General features: G+C 40.7%; 1 protein-coding gene across 1 annotated transcript in view; it reads left to right on the top strand.

Moving 5' to 3' along the window:
• Nucleotides 1-21205, top strand: part of DGKI (diacylglycerol kinase iota) — a 309526-nt gene that overhangs the window by 233096 nt on the left and 55225 nt on the right. The window contains exons 25-28 of the mRNA XM_053657112.1: nt 7456-7525; nt 9716-9756; nt 10628-10755; nt 13435-13557. Of these exons, the coding sequence (XP_053513087.1) occupies nt 7456-7525; nt 9716-9756; nt 10628-10755; nt 13435-13557 (362 nt within the window). The remainder of the gene's footprint in view (nt 1-7455; nt 7526-9715; nt 9757-10627; nt 10756-13434; nt 13558-21205) is intronic.

Genomic DNA, 21205 nt, shown 5'->3' on the forward strand with positions numbered 1-21205 from the left:
AGGGATTCCCAACCCAAAGGGACTTTTCTTCTGTCTTTGCTTACATCTTCCCTGCATTTTATGAAAGAAAATGAATATTTCATTCACAGTGAAGGTGTAGTTCAATGCTAAGTGAATATTGCTTAATTGGGTAATCTCTTAGACTGTGAAACGGGGCTGCTGTGCCTTCATTAAATTGTGTGTGCATCTGCTCTGAGCAATTGAGTGTAAATTAAGGGCAAATTTGGCATGTGCATACCAAGTAGTGGCTCAGATAATTTCCTTGTCAATTACATATAATTCATGCCATTTGGCTTAACTGTATATAAATATAAATATATATAATATATATATGAACTAGGTTTGCTTTTGTGCATAAAGCTATATTTTTCATATGAGGAATAGATTTTCTATTAACATATTTCAAAAGATAAAATTCAGATATCAGGGATTTTTTAAACAAGTGGTATTTCTTAATATTACCCACTTAATAAGCATGCAATCTTAGAGGACTGATACATTTGCAACAGAAAGGAGCATGGTGTGGCCAAGGTTTTATCATTTGCCTACATTCTAGGACAATGGCAGTTGCATTCATCCCAATCACACCATTTGTGTGCAGAAAAATAACAAATCAAAAAATGGGCAAGTCGAGTACGTTCTCTGATGAGTCATTGATTTGATTATGTCATTTGTGTAGGCTGAGGAGACTGGAAGCCTTAAATTAGCTCCAAAAGCTACCAATGTGGTAGGGGTGCAGCTTGCATAATTACGTGAGTACCTCCTGAAATGGAGTGACGTTCACACAATTACATTTCTTGCGTGTCTCAGTCAGATGCTTCTGAAAGGTGCCTCTTTCTAAGCTTGTTTTTTGGGGGCCCTCTCAGAAATTAGGCCTGCACGTTTATTTTAATGTCCAGCAGTCACAAAGCAAACATACTTCCGGCCATTCTTCCTCAGTGACATAGATACTGCCATGTCTGCTCTATGAGGGTCCAGGAAGCTAAGCCCGGCCCCTGGGGCCAAACTTTGCCCTCTTGGGACGGGCTTTGTTTTTTTTCTCACTTCCCCTTTTCTGTTCGAGGCTGATTCTTGGTCCACACTACACTGCTGGTCACCCTTCTGCTGCCCCTGAACTCAGGACTTCTTAATGTCAGGGCCACCCACTGTAGCACTGTGTCAAGCCCAGTGAGCTGTCCACCTGATGGGTGGTGTCTCCCCCACAAACAGAGCTGAGCAAACTCAGAGCTATCTCTATATGGACACTACTCTCACTCACCCACATTCTGATTCTCTTACTTGAGTAGGAGAGAAAGGGGTATAGACAGGGAAGACGTAGGAATCACAAGTATCTTGAGTACATAAGAACCTACGCACCTCTGTGGTCATCATGAGTTAAGAACGCCAGAAAGAAGTTCATGGGTGTGGCTTTAAGTTACTGTAAACCGAATCACTGGTCCATTGTTAGTCCACCCAAAGAGGTGTTTGTCTTTGATATGAAGCTCCTTAAGGCATTTTTCTTGACTTGAATTAATTGCTTATGTCATGTAGTCTGCCAGATTTCATAATCTTGGGTTATCCTAGTTTTCTGATTGTGCACAGTTCTAGGCTTCTGCTTGGCTTTTAACTCCCCACACAAAGTAGACAGTAGTATAACACCTTCCTGCCTTCTGTGTGTTTTCCACATCTGTGCTCAGGTGCACAAATAGAAATATATTATATTTTGTTTGTTTTTTAAAAAGTATATTATATTCAGTGCACACTGGCTATACACATCATACCACAATTTATTTTTAGCGATAATACACTGTGGACATATGTCTTGCTGATAAATGAAGCTCTAACCCAGTTTTTAAAAACTGCTGCTCTATTCCATGGTATATATTTATCCTTACTTCTGTGGGTGGGAATTCAGGTTATCTGCAGTTTCTGCTATTATATGTTGCTTTTGTAAACAGTATGGCAATAAGCATCATGGTGCAGATTTGAAAATAAAGTTGTAGCAGAAATGATAGCCACCTCACACAGCAAACAACCCACTAATATTGACTATTCTGGTATGAAGGTCAGAACTACAATCATGTAATACACACACAGCAAAGTCACCTAGACTCTGCGATTAGAATTTTCTTTACATGAATGTTAGTTCCTTGCCTCTAGATTATAATTCACTATTTTCTCACCAATGACCATATTTCTATGAGATTCTTAAGCAGACAGTTACATGGGAGGGGGAAGTGCACAGACAACATGACTGCGGAATCTGAGGGAGGAAGACTTCTGAGTTATCGGGCAGTGAGCTGTCTGATGGGAAACATGGAAGATTAGTTTGACAGTTAACAAAAGCTGAAACTGTGGAAAAACCCTTGAACTGGGGTTGGCAGGAGGTTATCATAGCCATTAAGTTTATCCCAGCTTTTATTTTCTTTACATTTTTTGCTTAAGCTGAGTCAAAAATTTTTTCTTAAACTTATACAAATGCTTACCCCCCCCCACTGATTCTTCAAAACCACAAATAATTCTAATTCCTCTAGAAGCCATAACACCTGGTGTATAAGCTCATGGGCTGAGTAGTAAAAGAAGTCTGCATTTGAACTCCAACTCCACCACCTAATACTTGGATACTTCTGAGAGTCTCTTTGAATTCTCAATACTGGTTTGTCATTCAGGGCTTGCTTTTAGGTGCTGGTAAAGAGGTTTGGGAGGAATAGTGGGATAGAGGGTAGGATAGATACTATATAGGAGCTAGATTATACTCCTTAATAACAGAATGAATATGGGTTAAAAATAAGCCTAGGAATATGGATTAAAATCAACCTACTAAAAGAGACTCTAACCTAATGTTTCTAAATGAACTCCAGCAGTAGCCAGGCAGCCTAAAAACCAAGTGAAGTCTAGTCATTTCTTTCATACACATTCTGCTGGGGGGCATTTCCCAAATATGAACCTATTCCACAGATGAATTAACAGAAAAGATTGATAAGTCTAAAGTTTATGTAATATAGAACCATCAAGGAATTTAAAACAGCAATGTTTATAAAAATATCACCAGAGTTTAAAAAAATGAGGGGCATACTGTAAGTACAAGAAAAGGAAAGAATGATTACCAGTCCCCAAAATGGTATGCACTGAGCAGCGGACAGCCTGTTGAGATTATGCTTTAATGCCAGACAGCGGAAATGAGTCGGGGCAGAAGCTGTAAGTTGAGGCTTTGAAGGAGAAGCAGCAGTCAGCCTCCTGCAGCTGTATGTAACATCATGACAACTGGCCTCTGTGTGAGTGGGTTGTAGGATTTAGGATTGTACCTCTTGGCACACCTTAGCTATACCTTGGTGTCAGGACTGTTTGAAAATGTCTTCCCCCACCAAGGGCTGTTAGCCCCAAACTATAGACTTGAAAGGGGAGGACTTTCTTAAATGTGAGTTGCGCCTTCCCTTAGCTTTCCCAACAGCTACCATCTTCTGCTCTTTCCATGGCCAGACTCCAATGCTCTGGGCAGCCAACTCAAAATCCTGTCCTTGAAATTGGTAACTTTTGACCACAGGTAGGAAATAAATTAAAGTCACAATAACCATCCCATGGGAAAAGAAGTACAAATCTGATCGATCAAACATAGAGCAACTCCAGAAACTGGAGCAAGAAGGGAACTTGGGAGCAGGCAGATGGCTTACAGGGCATCATACCCCTCTGAAAACATGGCCGATGCTCTGTTCTTCATGCCTTACAGGTCACACAGCTGACACTTCATTACCTTTAATAAATACATACCGAAGAGACAGGTCATAATTGTGTCACTGGAATAAAAACGAGGGATAGTTGTGGGGCAACTGGAAATTAAATCAGCAAATAAAAAGATAACAATTTCAGTGAAACTAAGCAAATATCTAGGGAGCATGGTTGCTGATGAAGGGGCATTATTAAAAGAGGAGAGGTCAGCAGGATAAACCATTCTGAAAAACGCTGATGTTGGTGATAGAAGATATTCAGCCTCAAACACAATGCCCTGTATTTAAAACAGTCATGTAGCTTCTAGTGCTGTGAATAGGGGCACAGAATTTCTGATTCAGACAAACCCTGCAAACACCAAACCCACAGCAGCATGATCTCAGCCTCTGTTTGATGTCATTCTTTTTTGTGTCCACTTGTGTGAATCTGTCCCATGCTTTTCCCCGAAACCCAGACTCTGATAACAGATGTATTGTGTCGTATAGCCCCATCTGAATCATCTGGTCTGAAGTGTGGCCGATGTCCTATGGCCTCCTCATGTGGTTCAAGGTCAGTGTTACTTTAGGTAAAATAATGTTATCCCAGCCGCCTCAGTATCACTTGTCCAGCATAACTATGTCTGCGTGTCGACATGTACTAGCTGATGGGTTAAGCATTTCACGTGCCATTTCCTCTGCTCCTCAGAAGAACCCTTTGCAGTAGATACTATGGCTGCCATTTTGCAACTGAGGCATCCAAGGCACAGAGGAGGTGAGAAACTTGCCTGAAATCTCACCCCCAGCAGGTGCTCAAAGCTGGTGTACTTGGTCTGCAGGGTTCCATGCCTCTGGGCTTGCTAGTCACCTGAGGCTAGGTCACCTACAATCCATTGTGTTGTTTCTAATTCCCTTGTATCCACCTGTCTTTCCTATGATGTTTAAATATTACTTCGTGGACAGGAACATGCTTGTCATCTCAGTTCTTAGTCTTCTGATCTCATTCTATATCATTAAGTTTTCCAGATGTACTTTCTGCTCCATTTTTCAACTCAGGTGAAATATAAGAACCTCGGCACCACCAGATGTAGTGTGTCTAGTCTGCTCTTCTCCCTCGGATCCTGGAGCTGGTGTCCCAGCATCTGGTCCTGCTTAGTAGCAGCGTTTCTTTGTTTCTTTGTGTTGGTGTGTTGTGTGGGTTTGGTTCATCGTTTGTCAGGCTCCTGCAGCGAAGCATCATTTTAACACCAATTTCAGGAAAATCTCCAAGGTCAGGGTCCTAATGCAGGTGAGACCCTCCCATCTGCATAGATAGGTGTTGACCACCCTAGATCCAAGGGAAGGTTATATCAAGGCTTCACCGCTCTTATATATCTTTTTAACATGTAAAAAATTTGTAAGTAATTTTATTGTGCCGCATTATAAATATTTACTAGATTGGGCAGATAGTACTTTTTCCTTTGGAATTCAAATGACGTTTAACATAGGACCTCATTATGTTAGTAAGTGTCCCCTTAAATGGTTTTTGTTGATGTTTATAACAAGGTTGAAATCTTCCAAAAAGGTGGGAGAAGATACAAGCCTAGTTCGGGGAAGACAGTTCAGAGAAGTTAGGGAGGTGCCTGGGCTTCTCTAACCATTTTCTGAGATAGCAGTTTAATCTTCAGGTGACTGGGAAAGTATCCAACTATTTTTCAATAAAAAATTTATCTGTGAAATTCCTGTGCCTTTAATTAATAAAGTATTGTTTAACTTCAATTCTTAAGGCAATCCATTACTCCATGTAAATAGGTCATCCTCTTGTCTGTTTTTGTTAAATAAATAAACATTAGGAAAACTTACAGCACCTTATTTAAAGAGCTGGAAAATATTTGTGAGGGACCACAGATAGAAACAAGCACAGAGTTCATCCTTATGTGTATCGATGGGCCGAATTTAACCCACTACCAACAGAATTGCTACAAAGCTCAGAGAGCTCCCGACATTTGAAATTATAATCACCACTATCTTTGAAATAGTAATTCCTATTTGTCTGCATCTGGGTATTGTTAAGGCATTTTACTGGTTAGAATCTCATTTTTATTGAATTGTCTCTGACCTAAATGTTTGACTCTTTGAATTAGTAGGTTTTTAACCTTTGTTAATCTATAGAAAATAGTAGTTCCTTTACTCAGGAAAACACATGTACATGTAGACACCCCAAATTTAGCATAAAATATCAGGGAGTTCCAGGATTGTTGGCCTATTTCCAGATCTATTTGAACCTATTTGAAGTGGTTCAGAGAGCTTGGGTGTCAACCAATGTGTTCACAGAGCAAACTGATGAAGTTCTCCTTGAACAAAACCTCCTGCAGGAAGTTCATAGATGTCAAATGCTTTGTGGATCAAAGTGAGAATAAATAATTGAACAGAAAAAAAGCAAAATAAACAAAGAGAAGTCAGGCACACACATAAAATTTACCAGCCTGAGGGTAAGCATTCAGGTGGCTGAGGCCATATTATCAATCTGCATTTTCTTGAATTATGCTAAGTAGCATCCCGTGTTTTCTCATTTGACTATTCTAGCAGCACACTATTAATGCTTAGGTTTTAAAAATGATAAATCAAGTATTGGTTTATTCTTTCAAAGTTGATTTCAACCTAGGAAAATTAGGATTTTTTTTCACGGTGGCCTCTGTAGCATATTTGACATCAAAATTGAGAAAGTTCCTTGGTGTTTAAGTTCTTTTACTTCTAGAGAAGATGGCCATGTTTATTTAATACATTTATTAATTAGCTTTCATAGTTGCCACTAAATATTTCAAATATCTTTCAAATCTCTCATTTTATAATTGCATTTCGCACCAAACTGAGACATGTTGGTAGCTCTATATTTTGTAAAAGTATAGTAGGAATCTTACATTTCTGAAAAACAAGGCAGCACATGTGTCAAAATATAATTTTTAAAATGTTGAACATGATTCTCATGTAAATAGGTACTGAGCGCATGTCAAAATTTTATTTAGCTTAACCAGCAGGATGGCAAAGAGGATTATATATTTATCTCTGTATCCATAGTCATATCGATTCTACATCTATAAATATAAATTTTGGTACCAGTCTTCACCAATACCAAGTTTCTTCTTTTTTTTTTTAAGTCAGTTACTTAATTTACAGAAGTCATTCATTAGAAAGCCATATACCCCCACTTTTTAATAATAAAATGTATCCCTGTTGTTCTGGTAACTTTTGGCACGTGGTTCTAAAGCTTTAGCGTACATTAGACTCACCTTGTTAAAAAAGATTGCTGGTGTCTGTCTCCAGGGATTTCTTTTAGTAGGGGGAATCTTCATACCTATCAGAATGCCCCATTTCTACCTCCAGAGATTCTCTCAGTAGGGGAAGGGTTCATACCTGTGTGGACAATGCAAATGTAAATGACAGCCAGCTGCCACTAATTCCTCAGCATCACAAAGGGAAACTAAGAAATTCCTTAAAAGAAGTAAGTGTCCCCCTCTATTCTATTATTTATGAGTGCTTAATGGGATCATTGAAAACCTCCTAGAAATTTCATGTGGGAGGCATTTTTAAAAGTTCCATGTGTAAGGATTCGTTTCAAAGCAGAGCCCCTGTTTCTGTTTCTAGTAGAAAAAAAAGCATGATTTGGTTTCTCACCAACACTTCATTTAGGAAAGGATGCTCGCTCCTAGAAATGGGCTACGCAGCAGAATGTAGAGTGAGGGAAGCCCCTCGGCTTCTCCAGACGGAGCCACAGGATGTGTGTGTCTCTTTCCAGGACCAAGAAACCTCCTTCCCCAGGGCACTCTCAGCTCAGAGACTCTCCCCACGCTGGTGCTTTCTAGATGGTGAGTGTTTCTGTATTTCAGCGAGGGGGGTGGGGGTGGAGAAGCAGCGGGGCGAGGCAGCCACTGGTGGCGTGGACTCAAGTTTCCCAAAAGACTCTTCAGAAACCCTGCACGTGGCTCCACGTGGTTGGTATTTGCACCTGAATGATGTGGACTTTCTGGTGTTGCAGCACACTTTTCGGAAGTCGTTTCCCTCGAAGCAAGTGGTCAGCTTCTCCGCCTCATCGTCTCAACATCAGATTGCTCAAGCTGACATTTCCCTTCATTGCCTCCTCCCCCCAGCCCCTCACCTCCTAAAAGACGTTGAGTGCCTCTCTTGAGGCCAGTAGATAGCTCACTAACCGTGGGATGTTATTTGCATGTTTGGGAACTTTCATATTATCTTCATTAAACCATCGTTTCAGTGTGATACATATTTATCAAAACGTAGACAATTTCAGTTGCATTCGTATCTGCGCTGCTGAGCACGACATTGAATGCATAATAGGTCAATTATTTTCTGATTGGTTAACGAGTCCATTTTTCATCGCTAGCATCTCTCATGTCCTAGATGCTGCTCAGTTCTAATTTTCTATCCAGTTACCTACATTGAAGTCCGTCCCTGCTTATATGCTACTCAGTGTACCTACCAGCCAGTAAGTCTCTTGTCTACATGGTTTTCATCATAGAGCTCTCTTTGTTTCACTGTGTTTACATCCGAGGATAGAAATGTGGGTAAGAGCATGACAGGATGTGTGATGTACGAGCAGTATTATGAAGATGAGCATGAGTGTCTATCTGAAATCTAACCTATATAAATCACAGCATAGGTTTTCATTAAAGGCTTGTCAACTCCCTCTGAAGGTAAATCACACTGCTTTTCCTCCAGCTCTTTGATTCCCCAGTGATGAAGAACAAAATTGTGTTTTTCCTGTATCCACAGAGGAGTGGCTTACATTTAGGAAAATTATGAAAATGGACATGAATTGTTCTATATACGATGTCTTCTGTATATGGTCTTTGATAAAATTACAAGGGTGGGTAGTGATCTTAATGCACATATTAGTTTTACTCTACAAATAGTTTTACTAGAAACCTTTACAAGGTGATTGTAACCATGACGAAAAAGAACAAAGAGCAAGGCTTTCTCAGGCAGGTTTTTCCCTCCCATTGCTGTAAGAGAGCAGGGCCACAGCTGTTTGGTTTCTTAGCTCCTTTCCTTTGGAGAAAAGCTACTCATTAAACATTTATGATTTTTGAATGATTATTTGCACTTAAAGTTTTTTACCCTAGTTAGTACTATGTGGAAGATCTATTTATGGTATTTGGACTTTGGTAGATAGATTTAATCAAGGAGAAGCATTATTTTTTGAATGTGAACAATAAAGAGAATAAGTTCTAGAAACCCAAGTTTGTAAAATGTTTTTACTGCAAGCCAGAGCTACAGCCCAGTCTCTTTTACAAATGCTTAAATTATATATATATATATATAATATGTATGTGTATATATATATATGTATGTATGTATTTATATTTATATATAAATAAAATTTGTTTGTTTATTGCTATTTTGACTTTCTCCAGACATAGCTTAGGGACTGACTTTTAAGGTGAAATTATTCCTTCGATACCAGATGTGGTCCTTGGCCTTGCCTCTTCAAGATCTTTTCCAAAATGAGAATCACTCTCTTGGGAAGTCTGGCTACCTAGTGGTTTTTGTTTTTGTTTTTTTTCCTAGCCTTATTTACTTAATAAATACACATGGAGTCCCAGGTCTGTTTAAGGTCCTAATATCTGGAGACAAAAGAATAAGGGCAACACAGACCTTTGAAGCGGCAGATGCCTTAGTCTTGTGGTTATCTGTGAAGGGAGTATAAACAAAATGCAGAGAGGTAGAAACAGTGAGTTCCTTCAGGGTAGGGGGCACGGGACTGAGGGAGGTCTCACGGAGGAGGGAACGTTCCAGTTGGTCCTTAAAGGGCAAGTAAGGTTTAGGTTAGCAGATGCGATGGGGAGGCAGGGCTTTCTAAGCAGTGAGATATTAGCAGCAAAGCTGTGGAATTACCTAGGTTTTCTTAGTAGATTTAGGGGCTGCAGTGATCCACATGCCTGGAATAGAAGGCTTCCAATTGACGTGGTAGGACAGAAGGTTGCAAATTGAGTGCCAGGTCACAGACCACTCTGAATGCCATATACTTCTTTTTTTCCTAGCAACTTCTGCTGATCGCTTTTATCGAATAGACAGATCTCAGGTAAGTTCTTTTGTGCCTGCTTGTGAAAGTAAAAAATTCCCTAGTGACTATGCTTTATCGATAGCTAATCCTACAAATTTTTCTAACAGAAAACAGAAACATGTATACATTTTAGAATGGTATCCTTTGACTAAGCTATACCTTTTTATTTGTCGTCTTGTGCTTTATGATTTGTAGACTGAAGATAATATGACTTGACCTTTTAAATGAGTGCAAAAGATAATGAGACTGGTAAATATTATCAGCAGGCCACACTTCAAATTTTTATTCACACTGCTACTTTTAAATACCACTTCCTAGTCAAATTGTATGCCTTTTACAGTTTGAGACCTCAAGTGGATATCTAGACCACTTAGTTTCAACTCACCATGTCCCAGAGTTCAGTAATAAGAAAATGACGTGCTTATGCCTAATGATGACACGTGTTCTCAGTGTCCAAATTCCCCTGAAAAATGAAAGCACAGTGTGGAATCCAGTGATGAAACCAGTGTTAACTGTGCTGGTTAACCTTGACCAGGTCCTGGGGGTGGAAGTCCAGGTAATTGTCTACTCATGCTGGTTCCATGTGTGTGTCACCCCTATGATAGTTTTAGGGAAGAAGAGGCAAGACTTGGTTATACCTAATGAGATCCTGGCCAACTAGGAACTCAAGCCAAGCAGGATTCACGTTTCTCCCTCTCCAGACTCTTGCTAGGATGTTGCCTCAGGGAGAGACATCCACTGGTCAGGCCTTTGAAAAGCCACTGTGGTCATTTGATATGTCACAGAATTTCATTATTCTTCAAGACCAAGTCACTTTGTGTTGTTAGGCTGCAGACGACAGATTTGAACGTCCTGTCAATCATCTGACAGACTTCTCTCTCTCCCTTAGGAACATTTGCACTTTGTGATGGAGATTTCCCAAGATGAGGTTTTTATTCTGGACCCAGATATGGTGTTGTCACAGCAGGCGGGGACACCACCAGGAATGCCTGATCTGGTGGTGGAGCAAGCTTCAGGGTGAGTGTGTGTGTGCCTCCGCTGGCCGTGTGGCGGTGACACCAGCCAAAGGGTGCCGTCTGTGTCTTGTTTGGCTTCGGAACTGACCTTTCTAATGACATCAAACTACTTGAAAATACAGAAGTGCCTTCCTTATCTGTGGGGGATATTATTCAGCACCCCCCTACACACACACACACACACACACACACACACACAGAGGAGATTTCCGAAACTGCGATGGTATCAAACTCTACATACTACATTTTTTCCTGTATATACATACTTATGATAAAGTTTAATTTATAAAGTAGGCACAATAAAAGCTCGAAAACAATAATACCTAATAATAAAACAGAACAATGACAACAACGTACTATGATAAAAGTTAGGTGAACGTTCTCTTTGTCTTTTCCTCTCTCCCTCTCTTTGTCCCTCCCTCCCTCCCTCTGTTGTAACCAGTGTTATAACTGCTACAGGCAGCCACTAAGTGAGTAATGGGCAGATAGTGAACACAGCATGGAGACCCTGGACAGAGGGATAATTCACATCCCAGGTGGACAGAGGGGGATGACATAAAACTTCATCAGGCTACTCGGAATGGCAGGACATTTAAAACTTATAAGCTGTTTATTTCTGGAAATTTTTATGTAGTATTTTCAAACAAAGGTCAACCACAGGTGACTGAAGCCAAAGAAAGTGAAACCACAGCCAAGTTGGGGCTACTGCACAGGAGTTCTGGTTGTGCTTTGCCAGGGTTGAATGGTGGGTTTCATCATCAGTCTGCCTTGTAAATGGTTCTGTAGAAATAAATGCTCTTTCCCATCCAGGTTTGTGTCAAGTCTGAGCCCACTTTATCCACCATGCCCACACTGTCTGACAAACTAGAAATTGCCAGTGTTTGCATTTGTGCATATATATCTTCAATACCTGCATTAGCCAAATAACAATTGACATGGCTGATTTGACAATTATTTTTCTCCTCTTCCTCTTCCTCCTCCTTTTTTGCTCTATCTAGGTGGCCTGAGGCATATAGATTGTGTAATAATAACTATCACATGCCAACACTTATGAGCCACATACTGTACTGAATGCCTTTGCTATATTCCTACCACCACTCCATAATGACTTCATCATTGTAAGTGATCTATGCTGGTGTCCTCATCAGTAAAATTAGAATAATAATAGCTATGTATAGAATTGCTCAGAGAGTAAGAGTTGATGCATGTGAAGCATTTCAGATAGTCCTTGGCACTTGAGAAGAAACTCATTAAATACTATGTTATTAAAATCATCTTCAGCATCATTTCTCAATGACCCTGCTAGTTTGCTACTATTATTGTCCTAAACCCATAGTTAAAAAAATTGGTGCCTAGAAGGTTTGTAACTTGTCCAGGATTGCACAGAAAATGAATGGAAAAACCGAGAGGTAGTTCCAGGTTTTCTGATGCCTGGGCCCATGAATTTAACCTCTACATTGAATGACTAGAATGGTATTGGCATTTCTAGATTATTTCAAGAATTCAAAAGTATTTATTTAGAGCTTTTTATGTGTCAGGTACTAGAGTAAGCCCTTGGGGAACAAGAGCACCAGAATCAAAACAGACCAAAATCTCTGCCCTCTGAAGTCTAATGAACTTAGAGAAGCTAAATAGTTGAAAGCACACATGTGCGTTCAAATAGCATACACAAAGCATGCACACATATCTATTTGCTATAAACAAAGCTACTCACTTGAGTAACCCTTGTGCCTGTTTAACCCCCTTCTGTAGTCTGTTTGACCCTTGCTGCTACGTGAGAGAACTCCCACTCTGCCAGGGCCCGCTGATGTCTGTGGTATAAACTGAGTCTGTGTGTCATCAAAAGAAGACAGGAGTCATGGGATGAAACAGATACATATCTGTGTTTAGAAGCCAGAGCTAGCGTCTTGGAGTTGTCTTGGCATGAAGGGAAAGCCAACAGGTTCAAAGGCTGGTCTAACATAACTCTGGATGTTCCAGGAGGCAACGGAGAAGGCCACTCTCACAGTCCATGTACCATAAATCAAGCTTGTTAGTCGTGGGGAAAACAAGTGAGATGCTGAGTCCTGCTGCAGAGGCAGTAGGTACTAGAGTCTACATGGCCTCCCGCCCCATCCAATCTGGGCAAAGGGGTGATTCACATCCTTGATCTGATCAGTCCTTGATCTGATAAGAGGGAACCCAAGCTCACCCTGGTCAACTCCTGGCCAAAAGAAATGGCTTTGTCCTGAGTTAGACCTCTACTAACTCTAGCTCCACAAATAAATTAGCCTGAGACCCTATAAGTATTTAAGTCATTCCTTCCTTATTTCTAATCAGTGGCTCACACTGGACAAAACCAGGAGCAGTGCAGCAGTGACTGAGCACGACGATGGGCTTTGTCATCTTCTAATCCGCATTCCTGCATCAGGCTCCATTACTTCTTTTCTGTTAACGTTCCACATGACTTCGTCTTGAAATTCATGTGAATTCTCATCTGTAAAGAGGGAAGAATCATAGAAATAGTTCATGACAGTCAAGCAAATTAAATGCAATAATAAATGTGACGTTCCTAGTAAATAAATACTCAGTGAAGAGGAATCTCCTGTCTCGCATTAGACACAAGAATCGTCTTGAGAAAGCACAGAGTGGGTCGTGTGGCTGACTTTGCTTACAAGTCTGGTGTCCTTCTCTCTCTCAGAATGTCAGACTGGTGGAACCCTGCGCTACGGAAACGCATGCTGAGTGATAGTGGAGTGGGCATGATCACTCCGTATTATGAGGACGCGGATCTGAAAGATCTCAGCCACTCCCGTGGGCTCCAGTAAGAGTTCTCTCTCTTCTTCTGTGTGCTACTGTGATTCCTGGGAGAGCATCGCGTGGGGTCTTCACCAGTGGGAAAGCTTCTCTTTTCAGTGCTGTGCATGCTGTCTCGTGGCTGTCTCACCCTGTGGATTGATGTTTTATTCACTTGACTCACTTTCTCACTTTTCTCCACCCAAGCTCCCCATGGAGCTTTGCTCTCCATTTCTCTTGCTCATGAGCTGCACGGAGACCTTTCATGTGGATCTGTAAACATTTTCGCCCCCAGCAGTATCTGGTTCACCGGAAGCCAGGCATTTCTGTGCTGATCACATCATGAAGACATGCATGCGAGTGACCATGAATAGTTTGGAAGTGACATATAGTTGTCATTGTGTGAACGTGCCCACGTGCTGCTGCAGCTGTTTCCTTTGTGCCCAGTCCTGAGCCTGCAGGTGTGTGCTCTGTGGAAGGCTACCAGCAGGTTTTGGTGGCTGAAGTGGAATGCCACTCATGTGGTAGATTCAGCATTTATTTGTTCACGGATCAGAGTGGTAGGTGTGCTTTCTTCTGAGGTCTGATCAGGGTCTGATCAGAGATCTGTTGGAGTTCACAACGGGATTGGTACATGTGTGTCCAGTGGACCCTCCCTCTTATTAGTCCTCCTTGCAGAAGCAGGTGCTGGGTGCAATCTGGGGTCACAGCCACACTCGGTCACACATGAGGTTTGACTTCAAGTCTATCACCCTGTTTTAGAGGTTATGCAAGTTTATTACAATTCATGAAATTAGGCTGGTTTCCAGTCTGATCCAAGGTCCTCATCGAGTAGGGACAATGGCCCAATAACCATGCAATCTTACTATTTTTATGAAATAAGATTACTAAGATTCCTTAGAAGTCTAGGGTTAACTGAAAAGGCAAGCACATTTTAATTATTTTTTTTTTAGTACCTATTCCCCCTCCCCCCCCATATATTCCCCCCTACCACACCCCTCTTCCCCCCCCACTTTTCTGTCCTTCCGTTCTAAATGAAAGTTTTGCTGGGTAGAGCAATCTTGGTTGTAGGTTTTTAGATTTCATGACTTGGAATATTTCTTTCCAGCCCCTTCTTGCCTGTAAGGTCTCTTTTGAGAAATCCGCTGACAGTCTGATGGGGACTCCTTTGTAGGTGACTGTCCCCTTAGCTCTTGCTGCTTCCAGGATTCTTTCCTTCATTTTAATTTTGGCTAATGTAATTATAATATGCCTTGGTGTGTTTCTTCTTGAGTCCAACTTTTTTGGTACTCTCTGGGCTTCTTGGATTTCTTGAAGTCTATTTCCTTTGCCAGATTGGGGAAATTTTCTTTTATTATTTGTTCAAATAGTTTTTCCACTGGTGGTTGTGTCTTTCCCCCTTCTGGTACCCCTATAATTCGGATATTGGAGCGTTTAAAGATGTCCTGGAGGTTCCTAAGACTCTCCTCATTTCTTTGAATTCTTGCTCCTTGACTCTTTTCTGCTTGTCCATTATTAGCTTTCTTCTGGACCCTTGCATTGATTTGAGTCCCAGTTTCCTTTTCATCTCTATGGATTCCTGTGGAATTCCATTCATTTCCCTTAATTTAGCCTCCATATGTTTCTCTAATTTGTGGCTGTAATCCACCAAATCTGTGAGAAAGGTGATGACCAGTGTTTTAAACTGTGCATCTGAGAGTTTTGCTATTTCTTCGTCATTTAGATTTATCTCTGGGGCTTTGAGTTCTGCCTGCGACATTTTTGGTCTGTTCTGGCCCTTTAAGTGGGACAAGCGGCGCCTTGGAGTCCCAGGTCGCTGGGTTGTGACGCTGTATGTGGGGGTGTGGTCAGAGCGGGAAATGGCCGCCGCCGCCGCCGCCGCCGGGCTGGTCCAACCGCTTACTCCCTCACTCGCGCAACCAGAGTCAATTCGTTGCCACCGCCTCCCCCACTGTGTCGCTCCCCCGGTGGGCTGCTCGGCGGCTCACCAGGTCCAATCCTGGGTTTGGAACCCGCCAGGCCCCGTACACTGGATTCGCGCAATACATTATTTTAATAGGGAGAGAGGAAGCAATTTCTGTATGGCAAAGGAGAGAAAAATGAGAAATCTGAAGCTAATGTTTCATTGTACTTAGACTTCATTTTAATTGCTTTTCTATACTACTTTTTGTTTCCCGTTTGGTTGTGTGAAGAGTGGAAAGGAAAAAGTATATGACTATGGATTTTTCTCTGTAATTAAACCATGCTGTTAGTTTCTGATGGTATTTTGATTGCTTACAATTCAGGGTGTTTTTCTATTTCTTTTTTATACAGAACTGAGGCTTGTGAACCTGGATGAGTCAGATACCCTTTAATGGTTTTAAAAAGTGTCCACCTAGCTGTGGGCAGATTTGCTTGAAAATTGGAGTTTTAATTAGCAGCATAAATAGAAATTAAGCCTAGACAAACCCGATGAGTGTTTTAGTTGTTCTTATACACTGGCTATCAAAAACGTAGAGTGTGATCTCAATCTAGTTTCCCATGCCCTAATTTTTCTACATATGCTAATTAATGTATGTGTCATGATATGCAAAGTTATTGTTTCTAAAAAAATAAACATTCTTCCCATGAATCACAAGTAAATGTACCACTTTATATAACAGCCAAGTTTTTTAAATACTATCTAAACATCAACTCTTATTTTTATTTGGGTTATATTATCTTTTCAGGGATTTCTCTGAATGTTTTATTGATCTTCAATTGGCAGCTCTCTGTTTTCCTTGCCACTATACTACCTTAGCTCTTAAATACAGGAGGGCAGCTGAACTTGTTTAATTTTTTTTTCTGTCCAATCACTCAGAAAACAAAGTAACATTCGAGCATTCACCCCTAGCCTTTGAGTCTCTCCAGCCGAACATCGGACATGGTGGGGCAGAGACAAGCAACCCCCACTCTGTTTGACTCACAGCATACGTGCGCATGAAAAGGCTCGTTTTCTCCAAAATTACTTCTTTAAAAATGTAAATGCTATTTCCTACCCCAATTTGTCTATGAATTCTTTTTTTTAAATTTTTTATTGATTATGCTGTTACAGTTGTTCTATTCCCCCTTCATTCCCCTCCACCCTACTCCCCCATCCCCACCATTACCCCCCCTTTAGTTTATGACCATGTGTCTCAGTTCCTTTAGATTCTATATTTCCCATGCTATTCTTGCCCCTCCATCTATTTTCTGTCTACTGTCTATGCTACTTATTTTCTGTACCTTCTCTCCCCTTCTCTTCCTCCCACTCCCCTGTTGCTAACCCTCCTTGAGATCTTCATTTCTATGTTTCCACTCCTGATCTAGCTGTCCTTTTAGTTTGCTTTTGTTTTAGGTGTGGTTGTTAATAACTGTGAGTTTGTTGTCCTTTCACTGTTCATGTTTCTTTAACTTCTTTTTCTTAGATAAGTCCCTTTAACATTTCATATAATAAGGGCTTGGTGATGATGAACTCCTTGAATTTGATCCTATCTGAGAAGCACCTTATCTGTCCTTCCATTCTAAATGAAAGTTTTGCTGGATAGAGCAATCTTGGTTGTAGGTCTTTAGATTTCATGACTTGGAATACCTCTTTCCAGCCCCTTCTTCCCTGTAAGGTCTCTTTTGAGAAATCCGCTGACAGTCTGATGGGGACTCCTTTGTAGGTGACTGTCCCCTTAGCTCTTGCTGCTACTAGGCTTCTCTCCTTCATTTTAATTTTGGCTAATGTAATTATGATGTGCCTTGGTGTGTTCCTTCTTGGGTCCAACTTCTTTGGGACTCTCTGAGCTTCCTGGATTTCTTGGAAGTCTATTTCCTTTGCCAGATTGGGGAAATTCTCCTTTATTATTTGTTCAAATAAGTTTTCCACTGGTGGCTGTGCCTTTCCCCCTTCTGGTACCCCCTATAATTCGGATGTTGGAGCGTTTAAAGATGTCCTGGAGATTCCTAAGACTCTCCTCATTTCTTTGAATTCTTGCTTCTTGACTCTTTTCTGTTTGGCCATTATTTGCTTTCTTCTGGTCCACTCCATTGATTTGAGTCCCAGTTTCCTTTTCATTGCTATTGGTTTCCTGTGCAATTCCATTCATTTCAATTAGTTTCGCCTTCATATATTTGTCTAATTTGTCGGTATAATCAACCAGTTCTGTGAGGATCCTGATGACCAGTGTTTTAAACTATGCGTCTGAGAGTTTTGCTATTTCTTCATCGCTTAGATCTATGGGCTCTGGGGCTTTGAGATCTTGCAACATTTTTGGTCTGTTCAGGCCCTTTAAGTGTGAGAAGCGGTGCCTTGGACTCCCAGGTCGCTGGGTTGTGATGCTGTATGTGGGGGCGTGGTCAGAGCGGGGAAATGGCGACCCCCTCTGTTGTTTCTCACAGCTGGGTGAGGATTAGCCTCTTAGGTGGTTCACCTGGGCCGGGCCACTCAGAGTCGCTGGGTTATGACGCTGTATGTGGAGGTGGGGTCAGAGCGGGGAAATGGTGGCGCCCTCCACTGCCGCTTGCCCCGGGGACCCGCCGGCCCGGGTCCAACGGCCCACTCCCTCGCCTGTCCGCCCGCACACAAATGCGCGACCACAGTCAACGCACAGCACTGCTCCCCCGCTGTCTCCCCCGCGGTCGCTCCCCTGGTGGCTGGCTCGGTCGCTCACTAGGTCCAACCCTGCGCCTAGATTCTGAGCGTCTGGATTCCGTGCCTGAGTCCGGCTGACCGAGACCTCCTGTGCAATCCCGCTTCACCCGCCGCTGGTTTCGCCCCTTACCGGTCAGGCTGAAGAATTTGTTGTTAACGGACTTCCGAAAAGTTCAATTTTCCGTGTTCTGGCTGTGTTTTCTGTTGCTAATATTTAGTTGTCTCTAAACTTGGTTGCGTGAGAAGGCACGGCACATCCACCTATGCCTCCATCTTGGCAGAAGTCCTGTCTATGAATTCTTTTTAAAAACTTTTATTGTGTGTAGTAATTCCTTAGGAAGAACATCTCGTTTCCTTCAGAGGTCATCACAGATGTAAATGGGTATAATTGCAGTTATGGAATAATGCAACTACATACATATAAATATGTTATCATATATGATTTAATGTCAACAATGAGTATTGATAGAATACCTCCCACTTGCTTTGCACCATGGTTAAATAATCCTTACTTCTTTCAACAGAATGTATATCTCACCATTGATTAGCAGCCAGATAAACCGAGACTCACAAGGATTAACAGATTCATCTTGGTCCCCCAGGATAACAAGGGTGAGAGCAGTGGCTGGAACACGGTCGGTCGCCTTGACGTCCAGCTCCACACTATTTGCCCTGTGCCACAAGATCTTCCCAAAGGGCCCAAACAAGGCCAGGGGCCCAGAGCCCCAGGGCCCCAGAAACCTTTATTTTGGTTTCTATTATTCTTTTCAGCATTTGCTAAGCGAAAAATATAGGGAGATGACATATGTTCCATATGTATATATGACTAAAGATTAAACCAAAAGTAAATAGGGTTGAGAATTAATTTTAAAGCAAGTATTTTGCTCTTAAAAAAGAGATTGAAACAAAAATAATGATAAACTTAAAGTTATTAAATATATAGTCAAATGCTTCAATCTAAATATGTACAAAATGATGTGAAAGGTGCTATATGCCAACCATCCTGATTATTGAGTTGTAGTTTTATGTTATTTACATTAAGTCTTCCTTTCAATTCATAAATGACACAGGGCAGTTTAAAAATGTGTGTTGTTTTATGGGTTTTTTTGTTTTGTTTTATCTTTCTGCTTTCCATCGCCATATCTTATAATGTGTGCACTTTTAGAGCTTGCCATTTCATTTAACATCATATTTCTAAAATTTATTCATATTGATATGTGAATTATAAACCAATTGATTTGGTATAGAATATTACATCATAAACATGGCATAACTTAGTTATCCATTTTGATATTGATTTCTAATATTTTATTATTTAAGAAGCACAACAAAGATCCTGCTATATGTATCCTTCTGTGTTGCAAGGTATACGTGAAATGTCAACTTTACTCAGTATTGCAAAATTTACCTTCCCATTGGGAATATTTGGGAATCAGAGTGTGCAGAGGGCCTGAAGAATTAGTGCAATATTCTAGGTACAACCAGCATCTGTAGTTTTCAGCCTAAAAGTCCCAGCCAACATGGAGATAGGAGCAGGTGAATTGTGTGTTAAAAAAAGTAGGAACATCCTACTCACAGTGTTAAATAAACCCCTATATAAAAAAATCAAAAGGGAAATCTTTAATTTTTGGAATTGAAATTACTATTTACCAGATTAATTAGCAGGAAACCACGAAAGTAGAATTCACAGAATGATTTATGGCTCTAACTTCATTTATCAAGAGAAAAATGATGGCAAACAAATAAAACATTCAATTTGATAAGCCAGAGAAAAGAATTTCAGAGTAGATAAAAAAGACAGAAGAGTTAAACAATAGAGATAAACACAGAAATCAATAGCAGGGAGAATAAAACAACAACAAAATAGATGACCAAGAATAAACTTTAAAAACCGATTCGTTTCAGAGGTAAATAAGAGAGACAAAGTTATGAGAAAACTCATTAAAAAATACATGTGGGGGACAGAGAGAATTGTAACTGTGGTGCTCTCACCAATACACTCTGCCTCCGTGGCAGTCAGTCTGCGCAAGGTACCCTTTCTCCTCCAAACTCGACCTGACCCAATCCCTTTGGGTCTCCTCGGGGTGTTCTCATAGTTTTAAACTCTGGTTTTTTTAGATTCATCAACCTCACTCCTACTTCAGGGAGGGTGAGACAGAATAAACAAACTGAGGGAATTAGGTCTCTGTTATTACTGGCACTGGTTGCATTTATATTATAATTCCATACAGAAACATCATGACGTTCTAGGGAAAAAAATCTATGTCTATGTATAATATAGAGATACCACTTACACACAGGTCTTCTAGGAGAGACTGTAATTCCAATATAGGATTTACAACACATTGAGTCTTCAGAACTGAGGAACACAGTAAAACTAATCTTTAAGAATCAATTTTAAAATAAATTGGTAAGAGGTGGTTAATGTACATTATAACTGATATGACCATAATCAATTTGTCTTTGAGTTCAGAAAACATTTTCAGTGTCTAAGGAAGTTCTACCTAAAATACTATGATTCTAGAAAGATGTTTGCCCTTACCATTAATTGTACCACCACGATTAATTCAAAGGGTATATTTCATTTTGGCAGAAGATTAATAAGGGAGGAACTAACTAAAATTTTAGCAGAGAGAATTGATTTGAGTCCTAAGGAAGAGTTTTTTCAACTTTAGGATCTATGAGATTATATTTTTTAAAGGCACTCACTGAAAACTGTGATATATTCTTTTCAAGTTATTTTTGAGGAAAGCACAGTCTGAACTGTGAGTCAGATGTGTTAAAAGAAAGCAGGTAAAGGGACTAAGGAGTATTTTTTAATTTCTAAATAAGAATAATCTTTTCCAGTTCTTTTTAAAAAATTACTTGGTTTTAGACAGAGGGGAAGGGAGGAAGAGAGAGAGAGAAACATCAATGTGCAAAAGAAACATTGATCAGTTACCTCTTACATGCCCTCAGTGGGGGACCTGGTTCACAACCAAGGCACACACTCTGCCTGGGAATCAAACCAGTGACCCTTTGACCCTTAGGGCAACGCCCA

This window comes from Artibeus jamaicensis, unplaced genomic scaffold (assembly GCF_021234435.1).
Source record: "Artibeus jamaicensis isolate MK-2021 breed Jamaican fruit bat unplaced genomic scaffold, CSHL_Jam_final scaffold_3307, whole genome shotgun sequence".
In the NCBI taxonomy this organism is placed as follows: domain Eukaryota; kingdom Metazoa; phylum Chordata; class Mammalia; order Chiroptera; family Phyllostomidae; genus Artibeus; species Artibeus jamaicensis.